The sequence below is a fragment of the Oncorhynchus mykiss genome, chromosome 21 (assembly GCF_057628025.1).
Source record: "Oncorhynchus mykiss isolate SJ-2025 chromosome 21, ASM5762802v1, whole genome shotgun sequence".
NCBI lineage: Eukaryota > Metazoa > Chordata > Actinopteri > Salmoniformes > Salmonidae > Oncorhynchus > Oncorhynchus mykiss.
The window spans coordinates 14,816,899-14,838,703 of NC_143042.1; the positions used below are offsets into that span (position 1 = coordinate 14,816,899).

The following is a 21,805-nucleotide window of genomic DNA, read 5'->3' on the forward strand; positions in this document are numbered from 1 at the left end:
GCACTACCCTCTAGTGTCTTATGGTCAGATGCCGAGCAGTTGCCATACCAGGCGGTGATGCAATCGTTCTGGATGCTCTCGATGGAGCAGCTGTAGAACTTTTTGAGGATCTGGGGACCCATGCAAAATATTTTCAGTCTCCTGAGGGGGAAAAGGTGTTGTCCTGCCCTCTTCACGACTGTCTTGGTGTGTTTGGACCATGATAGTTTGTTGGTGATGTAGACACCAAGGAACTTGAAACTCTCGACCTGCTCCACTACAGCCCTGTCGATGGTAGTGGGGGCCTGTTCGGCAGAGAGAGAGTTGTTGTCCTGGTACCACACTGCCAGGTCTCTGACCTCACTATAGACTGTCTCATTGTTGTGGGTGATCAGGCCTACCACTGTTTGGTTGTCAGCAAACTTAATGATGGTGTTGGAGTCGTGTTTGGCCACGCAGCCGTCGGTGAACAGGAAATACAGGAGGGGACTAAGAACACACCCCTGAGGGGCCCAAGTGTTGAGGATCAGCGTGGCATGTTTCCTACTCTTATCACCTAGGGCGGCCTGTCAGGAAGTCCAGGATCCAGTTGCAGAGGGAGATGTTAGTCCCATGGTCCTTAGCTTAGTGATACACTTTGTGGGCACTATGGTGTTGAATGCTGAGCTATAGTCAATGAACAGCATTCTCACATATGAGAAAAGGCAGTGTGGAGTGCAATTGAGATTGCTTCCACTTTGGATCTGTTGGGGAGGTATGCAAATTGGAGTGGGTCTAGGGTATCCAGGAGGATGCTGTTGATGTGAGCCATGACCAGCCTTTTTTGTTGTTGTTGAATTTTACCCCTTTTTCTCCCCAATTTCGTGGTATCCAATTGTTTTTTAGTAGCTACTATCTTGTCTCATCGCTACAACTCCCGTACAGGCTCGGGAGAGACGAAGGTTGAAAGTCATGCGTCCTCCGATACACAACCCAACCAAGCCGCACTGCTTCTTAAAACACAGCGCGCACCTGGCAACCTTGGTTAGCGCACACAGCGCCCGGCCCGCCACAGGAGTCGCTGGTGTGCGATGAGACAAAGATATCCCTACCGGCCAAGCCCTCCCTAACCCGGACGACGCTAGGCCAACAGAGCCTGGGCGCTAACCCAGAGCCTCTGGTGGCACAGCTGGCGCTGCAGTACAGCGCCCTTAACCACTGCGCCACCCGGGAGGCCCCATTCTCTCTACTCTTATTCTGACATTTACACATTCTAAAAAGTGGTGATCCTAACTGACATAAGACAGGGAATTTTGACTTGGATTAAATGTCAGGAATGTGAAAAACTGAGTTAAATTATATTTGGCTAAGGTGTATGTAACCTTCCGACTTCAACTGTATATAATATGTCACTAGATTTTCTTGGACCTTCCATCCCTCTCCTGCTGCATCATCGTAGCTGGTCCTCTTCATCCAGACCTACACTGAACACAACAGAACAAAGACTTACACTGGAATTAGTCCATAAACACCTTACATCATTTCCATAGTTTCAACGGGATGCAAAACCTAACAGCACACTGTACAATGGACTCTGAACAACAGACTAAACATAAGGAGGGTCATTTTGGATGAAGTTCCCATTCTTAGCAAACTCCTTTCTGATCTATGAGATATGATCAAACCAGATGAAGCCTGCAGTACTCATCGTTTTCATCAAGCATCAGAGTTTATTAACATGACCAATAGGTATAGAAACTTGAGATCATGTGAGAATAGTGAAATAAGTGAGCATGACATTGATTTCTGATGTGGGACATGTAGGACTACTGTACCTGCTCCAACATCTGTTCCTTTACCACTGGGTCATTGAGGTCAGCTCCTGTGTTAGATTTCAGAGACATCCTTACAATGGTCTGCTTGATTCTCTTTTCTAGAGGGACTTAGAAATGGTTAGATTAGACAGCCACTCAAATTAGGTTCACCTTATTTACAATAAATTATAAATATTTCTTCCAATGTCCTTTAAAGGCTGTAAATGACTTTGGAACTGTGTAGTAGCAAGCCTCTGTGTTCTAAGGTTACCAGTATGGAAATATTATTTCATAATAGAAACCACATATATATCTGAAAGGTGGGGAGAGAGAGGTGGATGGAGTAGGCTACATGTAGCATCTCTGTGTCTGACATGTGACAGTGTTTGCTGCAGTGGGACCCTATTCGGGATAAAATGCCATCCCTGTCCCTGTCTTACGACCCATAGTAACCCCAATAAGATGGCAGTCTTGTGGCCTGGCTGGTCTAGCGGTAATGCCACAGGCTCCGGCACAAGTGTCTATAGGTTTGTCAGAATCGGTTAGAATCCTGCCTTTTCCTCTCTATGTGTTCAATAAAAGATGTCAGTCTTACTTCCAGTGCAAAGAAATGGTCCTTTCAGAGAGCAGTCTGTCTTCTCCAGGGTGGCGTGTTCAGTCTGTCCATGGCCCTTACGGGTCAGGGAGCAGCAGTTACTAGCACCCAGTTGAGGCTCAGACACACAGTATGGAAAGGGGTCCCCATTGGACCACTCCCACATTCTGGTAGAAGTCTTCCAGTAGAGTCCAATCTACATTTCAAACTGCCGTGTCTCTGTTATGCTTTGGAATGCTGTGTAATCTTCTTGGGTGAGGATGCTCGCTAAGTCATCTCCACTGGCTCGGCAAGCCGTCTGTGCCCCCTCCCACGTCAATGAACCTTGACCCATGTAGTATTTTAGCTCTAAGTTTAATTGTGTGCCTAAGGACAGAAAATACATAATTGTCTTCAAAAAGCCCGAAAAGACATGGACATTGATGTTAAATAAATGCACCTAGACGGTTGTGAAAGGATACATTAACTCATAAAGGTGATGTTATTTGAAATGTACTGTGTACTTTCCCAAGATGTTTAGAATGACTACCCTCCTTCAAGTAAAGTGTTTTCATTACTTTGGAGCAGTAGGGAGAAGGGATGCAAAATAAACTTACTTTTCTGGCACACAAAGTGACATGAACTTGTGCATTCTCTCAAACCCCATAGTTTATTTTACAAGTCCATGAACAACACACTTTGCATTTGGTGTATTCCAATAGCCCAGTTTGGGCAAAAGGCACGGTATTGGGAGTGAACCCAGACAGCGTCAGTGAGAATCTGTGCTGACACTGCTCTCAGAGCTGCTGTCTGGTCCTCAGCATTGAAGATGGTGGCCTGTTCATCGTAGTACTCCCTGCAAAACTTCTGGGCTTCAGCCATGCTCCTCTCCTCGCTAACCAAAGTAAACACTGGTAGCTCTACTGGTGGGCCTGTGTGGACAGACAAAGCACTGGGGTGATTCCTCATGAAACTATAACCAAAGAAGTTCATAACTCTTTGGGATTTTCACTAAACATATTCCATAGAATGGTCCTTTGGAGGAAGGACTTCTGAAATACTCAATGTACAAAACATTAGGAACTTTTTCAGGTCATTACATAGAATGATCAGGTGAATCCAGGTGAAAGCTATGGTCCCTTACTGATGTCACCTGGTAAATTCACATCAATCAGTGTAGATGAAGGAGAGGAGACGGGTTAAAGAATGATTTTTAAGCCTAGAGACAATTGAGACATGGATTGTGTATGTGTGACGTTTAGAGGGTGAATGGGCAAGACAAAATATTTAAGTGCCTTTGAACGGGGTTTCGTAGGCGGTGCCAGGCACATTTATTTGTGTGTGTCTTGAGCTGTAACACTGCTGGGCTTTTCAAGATCAACAGTTTCCTGTGTGTTTCAGGAATGATCCACCACCCAAAGGACATCCAGACCATTTGAGACAATTTGGGAAGCGTTGGAGTCAACATGGGCCAGCATCCCTGTGGAACGCTTTTGACATCTTGTAGATTCCATACCCCGACAAATTGAGGGTGTTCGAAGTGCCAAAGGGGGTTCAACTCATAATATACCTTACACCAATACCTATGTTCCAGACTGTGATCTCTGCTACTTTCAGCGTTATAGGATTCAAAAATCATGTTAAACAATAGTATTTCCCAAAGAGTCCATGCAACTTATTTTAAGGACATTTTTACTGCTGAACCTATTTAGGTTTGCCATGACAAAGTGTTTGAATATTTATTGACTCAAGACATCTCAGCTTTTCATTTTTAATTAGTTTGTAAAAATGTATAGAAACATTATTCCACTTTGATATTTTGGGGTATAGTGTATAGGCTGGTGACAAAGCAATCTAAATTTAATCAATTTTATAGTCATGCTATAAAACAACAACATTTTGACAAAGTCAAGTAGTGTGAATACTTTCTGAAGCATCTGTATTCTACATCCATATCAAATTTCCAGTGGAATCTCTACTAGTATTAGCTTTATGGGATGGATGAAGGGATCAGATATTGAAAAATGTGCATAATCTAAACAAAAGTGTTTTTTTATATTCATGGTCATATTTTTCAATATGCATAAATGTATGTAAGAAATTTGATATTGAAATCAAAATACTACTCATGTAACAGAGCAAGCGGTAAAGCTTCATATGACACCAACTTTTACTTTGTAGCGCCTACAGATGAAAGTATGGAGTCCTAAAGGAGCCCTGGGTGAGACATAAAATGTCACAAATATTCCAACTTCAGTTTCTGAAGTAGGCTTTAAGGTAGAAATGTCAAATATATGTCAACAATCCTTCCTCCAAATGACCCTTCTATATGGATGACATTTCTTGTTCTAGTTTTGTGAGCAATCACCCATGGACTGAGTGATCCACCCCTTTTTTTCAATTTTTGCCTAAAATGACCCAAAAAAATACCCAAATCTAACTGCCTGTAGCTCAGGACCTGAAGCAAGGATATGCATATTCTTGATACCATTTCAAAGGAAAAACTTTGATGTTTGTGGAAATGTGAAATGAATGTAGGAGAATATAACACATTAGAACTGGTAGAAGATAATACAAAGTAAAAAACATACGTCTTTTCATATTTTTTTGTACCATCGTCTGTGATCTCCACTGTTGAACCTGTGTGGACAAATAAAGTACCCGGGGTGATTCCTCATGAAACTAGAACCAAAAAAGTTCAGAACTTTTAGGGATTTTCGCTGAATATAATCCATAGAATGGTCCTTTTGCAGGAAGGATTGTTGACATTAAATGAGTGAACAAAACATGACATTTCACCAGGTGAAAGCTATGATCTCTTATTGATGTCACATGTTAAATCTACTTCAACCAGTGTAGATGAAGGAGAGGAGACCGGTTAAAGAAGGATTTTTAAGCCTTCAGGCAATTGAAACATGGCTTGTTTATGTGTGCCATTTAGAGGGCGAAAGACAAAACATTTAAGTGCCTTTGAACAGGTTATGGTAGTAGGTGCCTGGCACACCTGTTTGAGTGTGTCAATAGCTGCAAAGCTGCTGGGGTTTTTCAAACTCAACAGTTTCTGTGTGTATCAACAATGTGTATCACCCAACGGACATCCAGCCAACTTTACACAACTGTGGGAAGCATTGGAGTCAACATGGGCCAGCATCCTTGTGGAACGCTTTGACACCTTGTAGAGTCCCTGACCAATCGGCCTGACGAATTTAGGCTGTTCTGAGGGCAAAAGGGGGTGCGACTCATAATATACTCTACGTCCATATCAAAGTTCCAGACAGTGATCTCTGCTACTTTTAGCGTTATGGGATTACATTTTTATATGATATGATTGCGTAACGTGTGAGTCCATGCAACTTCTTATGTAACTTGTTAATGCCATTTTTGCTCCTGAACTTATTTAGGCTTGCCAAAACAAAGTGTTTGAATATTTATTGACTCCAGACATAAATGTTTTATATTGTTTATTAATTTGTTTAAAAAAAAATTGATAACATAATTCCACTTGGAGTCTTAAAAGAAGCCTGAGTAAGGCCAAAATATTCCAACGTTAGTTAGGTATTTCTCAATTATGCTTTAAGGTATAAATGTCAACTACTGTTTATTTCAACAATCCTTCCTCCAAAGGACTCTTCTATGGATGAAATGTCATTAAAAAATATATATTTTTGTCTTAGTTCTGGTAGAAATCCCCTACGAACTGATATTCATGGTTTATATTATGGTGTATATGTTTTATATTAAACTACATTGGCTTTATAAAGGAACTGAAGTTATTTGAAGTACGTACTAATGTTGTTGGGCTAGATCACTCCGTCATCTCAATTTAGAGCTTATTAGAACATATTAGAACATATTTATTAAGAGTTGTAAGTACTATTCGTACAGTAGGTTAGATTATCCTATACCTTTACTGCAGCCCTTCATAGAGTAACCAGATATGACTCCTGGATAGATTATAATAGTTGGTTGACCATCTGAATACTTTTGATAGCAGTGGAATCTGTTTTGAAAGTTAAAGACAATACCGATGCTGTAAGGTTCTGGGTGTTGCTGGTGCAGAGGAGTCAGGCACAGGACAGCAGAGATGAGTAACACAATTAACTTTATTCAAAATGTCCAAATACATGAAGAAATACCAAGCCCACAAACAACGGACCGAACTTACAATCACTCACAAAAATCATGGTGAAAACAGAGGGTTAAATAATTAACATGTAGTTGGGGAATTGAAACCAGGTGTGTAAACCAAAGACAAAACAAATGGAAAATTAAAAGTGGATCGGCGATGGCTAGAAGGCCGGTGAGGTCGACCGCCGAACGCCGCCCGAACAAGAAGAGGGACCGACTTCGGCGGAAGTCATGACAGATGCACTTCCTGTGTCATTTCTGTTTAACACAAAAATAAATGTAATCAATGTAATCAATGTAATTGTTAACAAATACTGTGTATCATTTTGATCTCATGCATAGTCAGTGCATGAATCCATAGCTCTGCATTTGTGAGCGGTGACATTTCTCTAACCCCATCCTTCAACTAATTACCAAAAGAAGTAGTGTGAACTCCACTCAAACAGACAACCCAGACACTCAAATAGGTTATACTCTTTAACCACGTAGCTGAAGTAGGAAAACCCAGGGTTCTGAGTGCAGGCAAGCTGGCAATGATGTAGGCCCCGTTCATACACCTTCAGAATGTCGTTCCCGAAAAAGTCTTTGTCAACCACGAATTGCTCTGAGCTGTGAGCTGTTGAATAAGGGCAAATGTGGTTTTCAATTAGATTACAAGTAAATTATTAAAATATAAACTACCACAAAAGTGACATGGTAATGCTTTATATTACAATATTCGATTGATTTACACTAAACCATGAAGGATATGTCTTATATAGCATACAAACATATACACTCACATGGTTCGACTTCTCGGGTGTCACTGAAGGACTCATCCAAGGACTGCTGGCTGAAGAAGAGATCAGGTGCTGCACCTGGGCAAAGAAAACAGTCTAAACATTCCTATACTGTAAATGTAACAAGAAAGGTCACAAAAAGCAATGTGTATGTTGTATCTGTTACTACATAGATAGTGAGATATAAAACATGGATATGTGTCACAGTAGAGCAAGGGTAACTTCATCAACATACTGTGGTCAGTGTTCAAGGTGAAGGGATGTTTTTAGTTTAAAGATGTTGGGGAAAAGGGAATACAATTCTTACCCAGAAACAGTACCACCGCTGTTGGGAGCCGCATTGCCACTGAAAAGATGTAAAAGGGTAAAGGTGTTTGTCTGTTTTAGAAAACCTTTTATGGAGATGTATAAGAAACAAGATTTTGTGATAGAAAAAATTGATATTTAATGCAAACTGTTATGGAAAAGAAGTATTTCGTGACAGCCTTAACATTGAGTAGCTGATTTTGTTCTGGGTGCAGAGATTAATGTAAAAGCTATGTAAAATAGCCAGTGGATTTAACTAGGCAAATACAGTATGATATTCTGGCTCATTTGACAAGGACAGAGTGACTAAAGCAGCTTGATTCAACCTTTCCCCTACCCCTTCTGCCCTCCAAAAAGTTGATGAAGTTATTTTTTGCTCAAATTCTTCCTCTGAATCCTCTGGAACAAGTATTCTGTAATGAGGCATCAATCTATTAATGCCAATATTTGACAAAGTGATACATCATTTTGTGTGTCATTGTAGTGGGTTTAGCTGCAGACCGTGTGAGAAAAAAGTTATTTAGGACCCAGGCCTGATCAGTGATTTATGAGTTCAATTCCACCTAAGCTGGCTAAGGATCAGAAATGAATGCTCTGTTGACTATTTAAGTAAAACAACATATTTTACGGGGAGAATCCCTTCTTTTTTTTACTTGACTCATATTGATTAGAAACAAGCAGTACTCTATGTCATTGATCAAGTGCTGAGTGATATGATAAAATGATAGCTGGTATGCTATTGCAGTACTTTATGTCAGTACATAATCACCTTACAACAAAACACATTTTCTGACATATTTTCTGCTTGAGAAATATCCCATTATGAGAGTCACTAGGCATATTTACTAGATAACAACATTAAAATAATGCTTTTTGACACCAAAATATCAGTCATGATGTAAGATTAACATACAGTAATAAAGTGCTTGTAATATCTCATCAGTAAAAGTAAAATGAAACGTACCTCTTTGAATCCTTCTCTCCCTCTCCAAGGATGGTTTGGCTTTGATGAGCAGACAGGTGGAGAAGTACTGTAGCTGGAGTGTTTAGAAAGAGGATCTGATCTCCTCCTTCTTTGAACACGCCCTTGTGTCAGTGAACCTCATCAAGCCTCCTCTCTGTTGTCTTGCTGAAAGATCCTTCTAGAAAGAGGGGACCCACCAAGACTGTGTTTATGTTCCTATATTGTAAATCAAGCAACCTGAAAGGGAGACTCCACTTATGCACATTGAGTAAATTATATTTAACAAGTATGTTGTAGCATAGTATGCAATAATATTCTTGATTTATTGTTCATCTTTAAATATGTTTTAAGATCTGGTAGGAGCCAACACATTTGAAAAATTCCAACATTTCCTAAATACTTTACATAAAGATAACAATTTATGGTCGACGTCATCAAATTACAAACTCATTTTTTTGGTTGGCATATGACCAAGACTAGAGATCAAGTCACCATGGTGATATACACTGAGTTTACAAAACAGTAAGGACACCTGATCTTTCCATGACATAGACACCAAGTGAATCCAGGTGAATGCTATGATCCCTTATTAATGTCACTTGTAAATCCACTTCAATCAGTGTAGATAAAGGTGAGGAGACAGTTTAAAGAAGGATTTTTACATGGATTGTATGCGTGTGCCATTCAGAAGGTGAATGGGAAAGACAAAAGATTTAAGTGAGTTTGAACGGGGTATAGTAGTGGGTGCCAGGCACACCGGTTTGAGTGTGTCAAGAACTGCAACTCAATATTAGGATGCGGTTCCTAATGTTTTGTCCTCTCACTTTAGACAACCTGATATGTCCTGCTCTTCATGTGATTGGTAAATCAAGACTTTGCGCTCTGGGAAATGATAGGTGAATTTCAGTTGAAAATGTTCATGTCAATTCTCCCCCTATCATGGTATTAACCCTAAATCTGTCTTTCTGGGAGAGGTATAGTTTTTGTGGGCCCTCTAAACTAGGTTTCCTTTGGTGACTCTGTTATATTGTCATTTGCATTTTAAGGCCATGGACACACATATTAAACAATATGATAACCACATATTACATTACAATCATAACTCAAACCTCAGTGTTCAGAGCATCTAGGTGAGGGGAAGCATACTGTAGGGACCCCAGCAAGACCAATCAATCAGTCTGAAAATATATTTACCCGTTCTTTAATTCTCCACTAGAGGGAGTTCAACATCTGAGGTCAGATGATCAAGATCTTTCAAAATTAGCCAGCAGAACTAGCCTGTACATGCTACAATAAGAGCATACTGCAGTATATTAACAACTAACCCCTGCATATGCCTTTTGGCTAGATTGAATATATGAGTATCACAGACCTTCCAGTGATTGTAAATAAAGTACTGTTTTATATGTGGTACCTACAGGGCTCTGCCAGCCAATCCCTAGTTGTGTTAACAAAGTGCAGAGTAATTCTGGATGTACAAAAGCTGTGGTTTTACTTCCCTGTCTTTTTGTCGATTTGGATAAATGCTAAATAACGACATGATTGATGGTGTTTGGTTAATCAAGTTGATTAATGTATAACAGCCATCAACAACATGAATAAGGGCAAGAACCCCACACCCCTCCCCTGCTATCCATGACCATGTGTTTATGACTGTTATAGCTGACACTGTCAACACACCATGATACCAGGGAAAATGATAATATCCAAATGTTTCTTAGGTTCATAACATGGATACTGTCATTCTGTCACACCCACAACAGTCTGTCAGTCTCCATCTTTACAGTTCTCTGAACGATGCCACCTGGAAGTGGACATTGTTGTGACTACTGCCTCCATCTCACCATTCCTGCTGCAAGGTGAAAATAATAATAATACCGTTGTCACTAATCAAACATATTTTATTTAAGAATGTTGACAGTTACATCCATAAGTAACATTATTATGAAGAATTTTACCCTCTGAAAATCCCTCACTGAAAGTTGTCACCACACATGTTTTATATACAAACTTGAAAATCCTTGTCTCCTCACTAATCAAATTGTCCTTATGTACAACAAGCTATATTATCACAATACAGCCAAACACCAATAAAAAATAAAGATTATAATTTTATGTTGCATTTGTAAAACATTTGTAAATCTAAATCTAACCTAATTCTTTCATATTTCATAAGAGAAAATTAACTTTCAAAACGGGAATAATGTAAGCAAAATATTATTTAATAATCTTATTTCATATGTTATTTATAATGGACTATTTTAGTTTTCTTGGACCTTCCATCCCTCTCCTGCTGCATCAGTATAACTGGTCCTCAGTCAGACCCACACTAACCTAATGTAATACCCTTGTTAAAACCAAGTATAGAGTTGATTTGTTATTATTGTAGCAACCCGCACAGACAGCTGTGTGTTATGTGTTAGGATATTAGTGGGTTGTGTTGTACTTACCAGTGTTCGCGGGGTCCGACATGCCAATCAACCTGCTATCTGCCAATCAAGGGAATGCCTGGAATGTTCTGATGCCGGGCATCCTGGCGGTTGGCGGAGTGGCGTGGAGGGGGGTTGGGCAGGGGGATGGAGCATTGGAAGTTAAGACCAGGTTTAGCCATTGTTCTCTCTCTTACGTCTGGACTTCACAAGAGAAGGTCACGGTTGGTTTGTGGGGTATCTTTCATTTATTTGGCGTGGGCTACGGCCAAACAGTAGCCTGTGTAAAGTTGAGTTAATAAACCATTGTTCCTTTACGATCTAGTCAGGTCATTACATTATTAATTGGTTTTAGATTTAAAAGGTGATTGAATTGCTCCTGAATTGTAATGTCCTTAATGCATTTTGATTTTGAAGAAAAATGTATTTAATGTACAAGTGAATAGGTTGGTTTACTTTTAAGTTTAAGTTTGACCAATGAGGTAGCTTGTTAAGTTTTGGCCAAAGGGCGAGTTGACCTGGTTAACAGGAGGCCTGGGCAAAAAAAAGAGGGGTTGGAAAGAAAGAAAGATGGAGAGACCTTATCAGTGTTGGTGAAGAAAAATGTTGAAAGAAGACTAAAAATAGAGCAAAACCTATACCTACCGAGTTTTGAAGGGAAATACTGATTTTATTTTATAAGAGACGACTTAGTAGAGACTGAAGCTACCGTCTCATCGTGGAGGTATTTGACAGCCTCGAGGTTAGCCTAGCATTGTGCGAGACCTGGAGAGAATTGCTTGTGGAAGATTAACGAGTTCATGTTTCCGTGGGATATCTGTTGCTGCTAAGGAGTACTGTCTGCATTGATAACTGTGCTTGCTGTGGATCTCGTGAGGACACCTGCACGAAACTGCTATACTTCGCTGAGGAGATATCTATGAGTAGTGAGTAACTACAACGGTGGGGTGCTTCGGGACTTTGTCGTCATTTTGTTTTTAGCTCCAACGTTCGCCAACGGGTTTAAGCAAGCTTGCAAGTCATTTGGACATGGGTTGTGCACGACTCATTTGGGTTTATTATTTGTTATTTATTTTAACGTGGTACATTGAAGATTTGATAATACAGATCTTGAACCTTATGTCTGTTGCATCGGAGTGATTTACTGTTTCAGTTTCATTTAATGCATAGAAAAGCATATCCTTATATAATAACACATCTATAATCATTCAATCTGAAGTTAGTTAATACCCTAGTTGTCATCACCCTAGCGAGTTTACAATAAGGATTCTTATTGGAGATGTCCTTCTCACCTAATGTCCCAAGCTGTTCAGATATTCTAAGTAAGGTAATATCCTGAGAGTCAAATTCGAGTCTGGTGAGAGGATTACACTAAGAAAACAAACACAGCAGTACAAAGACTCTCACTGGAATTAGTGTATGAACACCTTACTTAATTTCCATACTGTCAATGGGATGCAAAACCTAACAGCACACTGAACAAGGGACTCTAAGCAATAGACTAAACAGAAGGAGGGACATTTTCATAACTGTGACGCAAAAACATTTGACCTTCTTCAGGGCTTCCAAGACTTCCAACTGTCTTGCGAAAAGTGTCTCCGTTCGGCAGCTCTCTCCAGCGTAGGCCTTGGATGGAGTTCCTGTTCTTGGCTAACTCCTTTCTGGTCTATGAGATATGATCAAACTAGATAATGCCAGAAACACGCATTTTAATTGAGCATTCTAAATGTAATACTATGTGATGTCAGGTTTCTATTCCTGATCCCGAGAAGAGTGAAATGAGTGACCTTGACATTGATTGCTGATGTGGGAGATGTAGGACTACTGTACCTGCTCCTACATCTGTTCCTTTACCACTGGGTCATTGAGGTCACGTCCTGTATTAGATTTCAGAGACATCCTTACAATAGTCTGCTTGATTCTCTTTTCTAGATGGACATAGAAATGGTAACAGACACTCAAATGAGATTCAGCTTATTTACAGTAAATATCCTTTGAAGACTGTACATTTTTTATTTTTTTAAATTTCACCTTTATTTAACCAGGTCAGCTAATTGAGAACAAGTTCTCATTTGCAACTGCGACCTGGCCAAGATAAAGCATAGCAGTTCGACACATACAACAACACAGAGTTACACATGGAATGAACAAAACATATACATTCAATAATACAGTAGAAAAAAAGAAAACAAATTCTATATACAGTGAGTGCAAATTAGGTCAAATAAGGGAGTTAAGGCAATAAATAGGCCATGGTGGCGAAGTAATTACAATATGGCAATTAAACACTGGAATGGTAGATGTGCTGTCACGTTGACCATAGTTATTGTGTGTTTTCCTTGTTTTAGTGTTGGTCAGGACGTGAGCTGGGTGGGCATTCTATGTTGTGTGTCTAGTTTGTCTGTTTCTGTGTTTGGCCTGATATGGTTCTCAATCAGAGGCAGGTGTTAGTCATTGTCTCTGATTGGGAACCATATTTAGGTAGCTTGTTTTGTGTTGGGGTTGGTGGGTGGGTGATTGTTTCCTGTCTTTGTCTATGCACCAGATAGGACTGTTTTCGGTTTTCACATTTGTTGTTTTGTAATTTGAAGTGTTCATTTGGGATTTATTAGTAAAGAAGATGAACACTCACCACGCTGCACTTTGGTCCTCTCTTTCCCAGGAAGAAAGCTGTTACATGTGCAAGTAGAGATACTGTGGTGCAAAAGGAGCAAAATAAATAGGAGCAAAAATAAATAAATACAGTATGAGGATGAGGTAGATAGATGGGCTGTATACAGATGGGCTATGAACAGGTGCAGTGATCTGTGAGCTGCTCTGACAGCCGGTTCTTAATGCTAGTGAGGGAGATGGGAATCTCCAGCTTCAGTGATTTTTGCAGTTCGTTCCAGTCAGTGGCAGCAGAGAACTGGAAGGAAAGGCGACCAACGGAGGAATTGGCTTTGGGGGTGACCAGTGAGATATACCTGCTGGAGCGCGTGCTACGAGTGGGTGCTGCTATGGTGACCAGCGAGCTGAGATAGGGCGGGGCTTTACCTAGCAGAGACTTGTAGATAACCTGTAGCCAGTGGGTTTGGCGACGAGTATGAAGCGAGGGCCAGCCAACGAGAGCGTATAGGTCGCAGTGGTGAGTAGTGTATGGGGCTTTGGTGGCAAAACGTATGGCACTGTGATAGACGACATCCAGTTTGCTGAGTAGAGTGTTGGAGGCTATTTTATAGATGACATCGCCGAAGTCAAGGATCGGTAGGATGGTCAGTTTTACGAGGGTATGTTGGCAGCATGAGTGAAGGAAGCTTAGTTGCAAAATAGGAAGCCAATTCTAGATTTAATTTTTGATTGGAGATGCTTAATGTGAGTCTGGAAGGAGAGTTTACAGTCTAGCCACACACCTAGGTATTTGTAGTTATCCGCGTATTCTAAGTCAGAGCCGTCCAGAGTAGTGATGCTGGATGGGCGGGCAGGTGCGGGCAATGATCGGTTGAATAGCATGCATTTAGTTTTATTTGCATTTAAGAGCAGTTGGAGGCCACGGAAGGAGAGTTGTATGGCATTGAAGCTCGTCTGGAGGTTAGTTAACACAGTGTCCAAAGAAGGGCCAGAAGTAAACAGAATGGTGTCGTCTGCGTAGAGTTGGATCAGAGAATCACCAGCAGCAAGAGCTACATCATTGATGTATACAGAGAAGAGAGTCGGCCCGAGAATTGAACCCTGTGGCACCCCCATAGAGACTGGCAGAGGTCCGGACAACAGGCCCTCAAATTTGACACACAGAGCTCTATCGGAGAAGTAGTTGGTGAACCAGAAGAGGCAATCATTTGAGAAACCAAGGCTGTTGAGTCTGCCAATAAGAATGTGGTGATTGACAGAGCCGAAAGCCTTGGCCAGGTCGATGAATACAGCTGCAAATTACTGTGGAACTGTGTAGTAGCAGTAGCCTCTGTATTCTATGTTACCCAGAATGGAACTATTATCTCATATTAGAAACCACATGAACACATATTTGCATTAATCCCTAGTGAGAGTGGGGAGAGAGAGGTGGCATTTTAGAGTGGATTAGGCTACATTACTGTGCGGCATCTGACAGTGCTTGTTAAAGTGGGACCCTATTGGGTCTAAAATGCCACCCCTTCAGGTGTCTTACAGATATTAACACCAATAAGATAGCAGTCTTGTTGACTGGTCCATCTAGTGGTAATGCCACAGCCTCTGACACACATATCTATGGTGCCAGTGTAGATTTGAATCTGGCATAGTGCCCCTTAGACGCAAGCTCTGTCTCTTTCCCTACTGTCCTCCTCTTTTTCTGTTTGCAAAGGACGTGCAAAGGAACAATCTCTTCAGAGAGCAGTCTCTATTGTCCAGAGAGGAGTGTTCAGTCTCTATTGTCCAGAGAGGAGTGTTCAGTCTCTCCATGGCCCTTACGGGTCAGAGAGTCGCAGTTACTACCACCCAGTTGAGACTGATTGTCTGTCCTCAATTTTACAATATTAGATTGATTTCCACTAAAGCATTAAGGATACAGTATATAAGCATAAACACTCACATGGGTCGACCGCTCAGGTGTCACTGAAGGACTCATCCAAGGACTGCTGGCTAAAGAAGAGGTCAGGGAATGCATCTGGGAAAAATAGATTTGAGCTTATGGTTTAGAGAGCAGTGTTGCATAAATACAGCCCATCAGTGCAATAGTGTGTCAACATTACAGATGTCACAGACATCTCGCCTCCATGAAAAGTTGTTTTCTGAGATACCAGGTTCATTGTTGCTGACAGTTGAGATGGACTCCTTCAGTCCTGCTGGAAATATTGAGCAAGTCGATTTAGACTAGACACCACTTAATACCTCTCAAATAATAAGGATACATTATGACCATTTGAATTGCTTTTGATTCATCACTTAATGCACTTTCTACGAAGAATAAAATTCCACACTGATCAAACTCTAAATGGATGTTTATGCAGAAAGTACAAAAATAACAATTACATTCTAACTAAATCACGTTCTCAAACCGTACAGATCACACAGGAGTTATACTATATTTTCAGTTAATATCTTTTACTTTACCTTTCTTATCTCTGTTTTTAAACAGTTAAAGTATTACAGTACATTACAGGTCAAATAACAATGCTTATAAGTTTGTATATGTAAGTAGAGGATCATTATGCAATATCATGTAATAGAGATTATAATAATAAGTTAATGTAGTAGTAATATTAATAATCGTAGTGTAATAATATAATGAATTGAAATGCAGGTTCCTTCCAGACCATGAGTGTGGTAGTCTCTCTTGCAGATCAGTGTGGTCTGTCTGCAGACTGTCCATAATGACATGGAGTTCCCTCTAGTGGAGATCTGTTGAAACATCATACACAAGATTAGAGCACATCAATGTACAGTATCTTATATGACCAGGCCTTGAAGCCATTATGTTTTGGCTCATTCTAAAGACTATTACTAGTAGAGTAAGTCTAGACTGTAAAAAGGAGAGAGTTAAAGGGAGAAAAGAGCAATTCAGATAGTAGCCAGCTGTGGAGAGGTTGTGTCTGGGATGTATGTTGAGCCTCAATAGGGAGGTATAATCAGAGCATTGCATAACGTAATTCAATGCATAAATCTGACATGAGAGTCGAGACAGTAAATCTCTATTCTGCAGTAAACCATGACACTTCTAAGTAATAATTGTCTATATGCAAAGTTCTGAATGTTCCACCCCACTGAACAAGCCGCAAAATAGGAGTTCCAAAGTTGAGCAATGCACCTTGACAGATGAAGGGTAATTCCTGATGACAGGAAGCATCCAGCCACTTCAGTTCTCTGTTACCAACCCGGACCATCTTACCACAGTGGTAATTCATGGGGTTGAGGGGGAAGCAGCTGTGCCACTCTCTGTACTTCACCACCTTATCAACATCACCACTGGTCCACAGCCAGGGGGCGCTCCACTCAAAGATGGACCGCTCCAGACCAATCCACACCCCCCCACATGGCAGCTCCACATTGGCCAGGAGCTGGGTCAAGTCAGTCTGCACAGTCTGGTTGGTGATGTGCACCAGGTTGGAGCGACGACTTTTACAGAACTCCAGGGCATTGATCCAGCTCTTGGACTCGTTGAAGTAGGTCAGGTAATCTGCATGGACAAGAAACAAACATGAAATTGCACAAATGTTAATGGAAGTGCACTAACACAAAACCACAAGTTCTCTCAAGGACTTGTCTGCCATTAAAAGCCCAACAACTGTCACGTGTACACATTTGTGCAGATTGGTACAGAATGTAGCTCCATGTCTGACACTCACCAGGATGGAGTGGAGAAGTTGTACTACTGGGGGAGGATGTGGACTTCCTGTCTGGGGAGGTGGGACCTAATGAGGTCAGTTGTCCACTGGATGTTGAGGTGGTGGACTGTCCAATAGTAGTGGTAGTTGGTGTGGTGGTGGACTGTCCAATAGTAGTGGTAGTTGGTGTGGTGGTGGACTGTCCAATAGTAGTGGTAGTTGGTGAGGTGGTGGACTGTCCATTAGTGGTGGTAGGTAGTAAAGTGTTAGTTGTTGTGGTGGACGTCTTGATAGAGGGAGGTCCAGTTGAAGTAGGGCTGGTGGTTTCAGGGGTAACAGGAGTGGTTGAATCCCCAGTGGTGTTAAGTGGATGTTCATCTGTCACAATGAAGTAGAATACATATACATTTAAGTACATTTGAAGTTTCCTGTCATTTTGATCATTGATACAAAAACAATGTACTTCTAGTAAACTAGGATTTTCTTTGTGGAGATTATATACAACTTAGTCATATCACTGACTGTTTGAAAAGTTTGAAAACGCTCTTACAATGTTGAACTCACCTCCATAGCAAAAGAAAGCACTTTGATTAGAGCAATCTTTTGGAGTAAATTTTCTGTCTGAGTTCAGCTGTTGACAGTTTCTACCTACCCAGGTAGGTTCGCTTTCCTGAAATGGTTCTCTGTTTGACCATTCCCATAGTTTATTGTTGTGCTTAAGTCCAATCCAGGTGGCTTCTGGAGTCAACTCATCAAAGGCTTCCTGTTCTTTCTGGTTACAGATGCTCGCCAGTTCTCTGCCGTTTATTTTCCTGCAGTCTGTCACAGCATCCTGTTGCGTCTTTGGCTCCTGCATCAGCTCATACACCTTCTCTGTTGTTCCATTACCATGACGAACTTACAGGAGGGAAGGTGAAAAGTGACACATCAGATTTCATGAGACAGTTAATGACTAAACACAATAAGAAATTAACTTGGAAGTTACAGGTGATAACCTAATTAATAAAGTGTTTGAGATCTGATTAGATGAAGAATACAGTATTAGGGTAGGGGTTGTTAAATCAATCAGTCAATCCCATTTGTTAAATGACAAGTTGGATTTTCCATTGAAAGAAAGAGACAGTGAGTGAGTTAGTCAGTCCTTACTTCTTTGACACATATACTGTCTTTGAGCTGCACAAGTCACTGGTTGCCAATGAGATGAAATAGACAAGACACAGTCATGACCCTCAGCATGGACACCAAAACCTTCTTTCCAGTTAAAGAACATGAAGTCCTCTCCATCAGACCACTTCCACTTTTCAGTTGGACCAGACCTATGGAGCCCAATCCACACATCACCACTGAAATCACCCAAAGAGGATTGAATTGCCTTCCAATCCTCTTCTGTGCGTATGATGGCAAGGTTTGTGTAGTGTTGTCTGCAGTATTTTTGTGCTTCGGTCCGGTTTTTCTTCTCAGGGACGAGGCTGTACTTCTTGACTGAGTAGGTGACTGTTTGAAATACAGAGGAAATGCTTATCAGACTGCTTGTTGTGTTGATTGGCAAACGTGACCATCTTCAGCTTCCACTATTCTAAAATATAGGAAACACATACTGTTTTATAGCAGAGTAAAAAAGACATGACAGAGGCAAATTCATACATTTGCAGACTCATTCAATCCTCCAACCAATTTGTTTTATGAATATGGACGTGTCCTGTGCATCAATGACTGAAAGTGAGTACATAGTAGTGATAGTATTCTATAGAGTTTACACATCATTGGTCTGAAACGGCTCTCTTCAAAGAGCTCTGATGCTTGATTGATGACGTTCAATAAGTTACACCTTCAACAGAGATGATGGAATCAACAGAAACACAACATGACAGAGTTTGATATCCATGTCTATGTTATCCTGTTGAAGAGGGCCTATTAACAAAGTTTACCTCTGTGATTATTAGATATTGGCTAGATATTCAATGGCCAAAACAAATGATGAATCAAGTCATGTCATTGTGTGTACTCACCTTTACCACTGCAGTTTCTCAGAGAGTAGCCTGAGGTTCCATGTTGGAGGTGCTGTATTGTAATTTCAGGCGTATCACCAGTTGAGGCCTTCAGGAAACATTTGTTTCTGTGGGATAAATATCCCAAAAAATGTGGTAGTAGTTACCAGAATGGTGCTGATTCAAAAATGATATTGCTGCCTTTATTTGCCCAAGCATAAAAAATATAATTTTTGAGCATGTACCTGTGGACTATTGTTCCTGCGTTTTCATCAACAAATGTGAAGTACTGGCATGTGTCATTTCTGGTGCATTCCTGCCTGCACTGACTTGCATTTTCGGTTGTAAATGGCTGATTCGCAATATTGTTCCCCAGAAAATGGACTTTGTCCAGTAGGTCCCTCACACAACCTGTAACCAAGACATACTGTATTTCACCACACAGACCATCAGAAAGGGACACAGGATAAAGATAAACTAGGCAGCAAAAGGATATTACCAGTAGTGCAGACTTTGTTCGTGTTAAGGGATTTTTTTAATCAATAATGACTAATTATGTATACATTTCAATCAGGACTGACTAATCAGAATACTATTATGTTACTGTATAGATGTATGAATTTTCTTTTAATCCCAGTACTGAATATAATGTGTGTAATTATAATCAAGAATTAGAACAATGACTGTCTGTTCCTTGGTAGAAATGAATGAACTTATCGTCAGACTGGCTAGAATGCTTATCTACACAGGAAGACCTTGACTTGGTCATAAATTATCTAAATTGGTGGGAGACGATGTAGGAAAGCTTGAGAACTATACTGCCATTGTACCGGAGTGGAGGAGACACGGGACAGTTCGAAACCTAATGACGTCATTTTCAGTTTATAACCTGTTGTAAATTGTATCATGTTCAGTGCTCTCGAGAATAAACGCTAGTGCTTGATTTTGAGACTGGTCTCCGCCCATTTTATGCAAATACGTTTCTTACAAATCCTTAGAAATGGGCTGAGTGTATTAATTTAATTGGGTATTAAACATATAGGAATTTAATTCCTCTAACAGTTAGCGAGAGAACAAACTGATACACAATAGTGATGCACTAATACAACATTCATACATGGAGATGAAGACTTTAAACCTTCATGTTCCTTCCTACTGTAAGGTGACATCGGCACTGAGCAAAACTCATTGTTAACCCATCGTCTGATGTGAGCAACACTTACCTTTGACTACCCTCAGGCTGGAGAATTGTTTAAGATCATTGAACCATCCAGATCCAGGGACATAGACTCTGCAGCAGTAGCTCCCACGGTCTGTCGGCTGTAGCTTTAAAATGGTGAGATTCACTGTTCCAACTTGAGCATTAATGTTATATTTGGATTGATCTTCCATTATGGTATCAGTACACTGAAAAGTTCCACAAGTTCTGTCCCAGCATGTCTCAAGCTTTTTATCCCCTAGGTATGTGCAGACAAGGGTAACAGAGGTTCCCTCTAGTACTGATACCTCAGTCCCAAACACTGGTGAGGACATGGCTGCTGTGGGGATAAATGTCACATCAGAAAGATGTTATTTTTAGGATGGTCAATCTCTTTCTCTGTTTAGATTGTGACACCGACATCAACATTAGAACTAGCATTTCAACTTCATAATCACTGTACTAAAATATGAATGTGTCAACTCAAGGAGAGAGTTCTGTAGATGTCATCTAAAATGTTGTTTAAACTGAAGCTCATTGTACATAAATAGATGTTGACAGGTTCTGAAACTCTACCCAACTACTTTGAATACATGGTCAACTAGATAAGTCATAGCAGGTTGGTCTATAATATCAACAGAGGAATATTCATCCCATCTGATCTCTTACCCAGTAGCAGGAGTAGAAGTACTGGCTGTGTCATGGCCACTGTGAAGAGATTATGGTTTAATGCTCCCAACCCTTATATTGCAACTCAAGAGAAGCTTTGTTGTTGTGAACAAATGTGAAAACACAATCATTTATCAATCCAGACCTGTTTGAAAGATTTAATGTAGAACAAAATATTTAAGAAGGAATTGTCTCTTTGTTTGATTTGAAGTCTGAACTAATGTGCACAGTTTCCTTCTGAGAGTTAACAGGCAGTGTTGTACCTTTCCAGTTAAACAAAATGACAAAGTGATGTTAAGGTGATTTGACTACCAAAGTAGCATTGCAGTTACTCTATGAAAACATTACATGGAATAAACTTTGAGTAACCAAACATGCACTTTGAAAGAAGTAAAAAATATAGTCTAATTTGAGGTAAATGTGATGAGATTTAAAAGTGTCTCAAGTCTCTCTAAATCTACTGATTTCCACAATTTCTATGATATGCATAAGATCAGGATAATGATGTATAATGCAGCTTGAAATGATGACACACCTACCCAGTTAGCTGTCCTCTTCCCTCCCCAGAGTTTGGTTGTGAGATGGGGAGACCGGGGAAAGAGAGGTGAGTTTATAGAGTTTCTCCCCTCCCTCTCTGCTGACCAGGTGAACACACCCAGGAGATGCTGAAACTTCAGCTCCAACCCCTCCCTCCACATAAACAAACACTGACCAATAGAC

General features: G+C 40.5%; 1 protein-coding gene across 1 annotated transcript; it reads right to left on the bottom strand.

Moving 5' to 3' along the window:
• Positions 1-15,889: 15,889 nt before the first annotated feature.
• LOC110500092 (uncharacterized) lies at positions 15,890-21,730 on the bottom strand. The gene is made up of 10 exons (XM_021577255.3): positions 21,625-21,730; positions 21,086-21,124; positions 20,442-20,756; positions 19,464-19,629; positions 19,240-19,346; positions 18,377-18,724; positions 17,795-18,127; positions 17,252-17,608; positions 16,714-17,082; positions 15,890-16,307 (listed from the first exon to the last, which is right to left on the bottom strand). The coding sequence occupies exons 2-10, from the start codon at positions 21,117-21,119 to the stop codon at positions 16,297-16,299; spliced, it is 2,040 nt and encodes a 679-aa protein (XP_021432930.3). The 5' UTR covers positions 21,120-21,124; positions 21,625-21,730; the 3' UTR covers positions 15,890-16,296.
• Positions 21,731-21,805: the final 75 nt, after the last annotated feature.

What these genes read in the sequence shown, in the direction of transcription:
- LOC110500092 (XM_021577255.3), bottom strand. Translation starts at nt 21,119, where the DNA reads ATGACACAGCCAGTACTTCTACTCCTGCTACTGG. An exon ending in ACAGTATATGTGTCAAAGAA is followed by an intron (nt 18,128 to 18,376) that starts GTAAGGACTGAC and finishes CCCTCCTGTAAG; the next exon opens with TTCGTCATGGTAATGGAACA. An exon ending in AACTTCTCCACTCCATCCTG is followed by an intron (nt 17,083 to 17,251) that starts GTGAGTGTCAGA and finishes TTGTCCATGCAG; the next exon opens with ATTACCTGACCTACTTCAAC.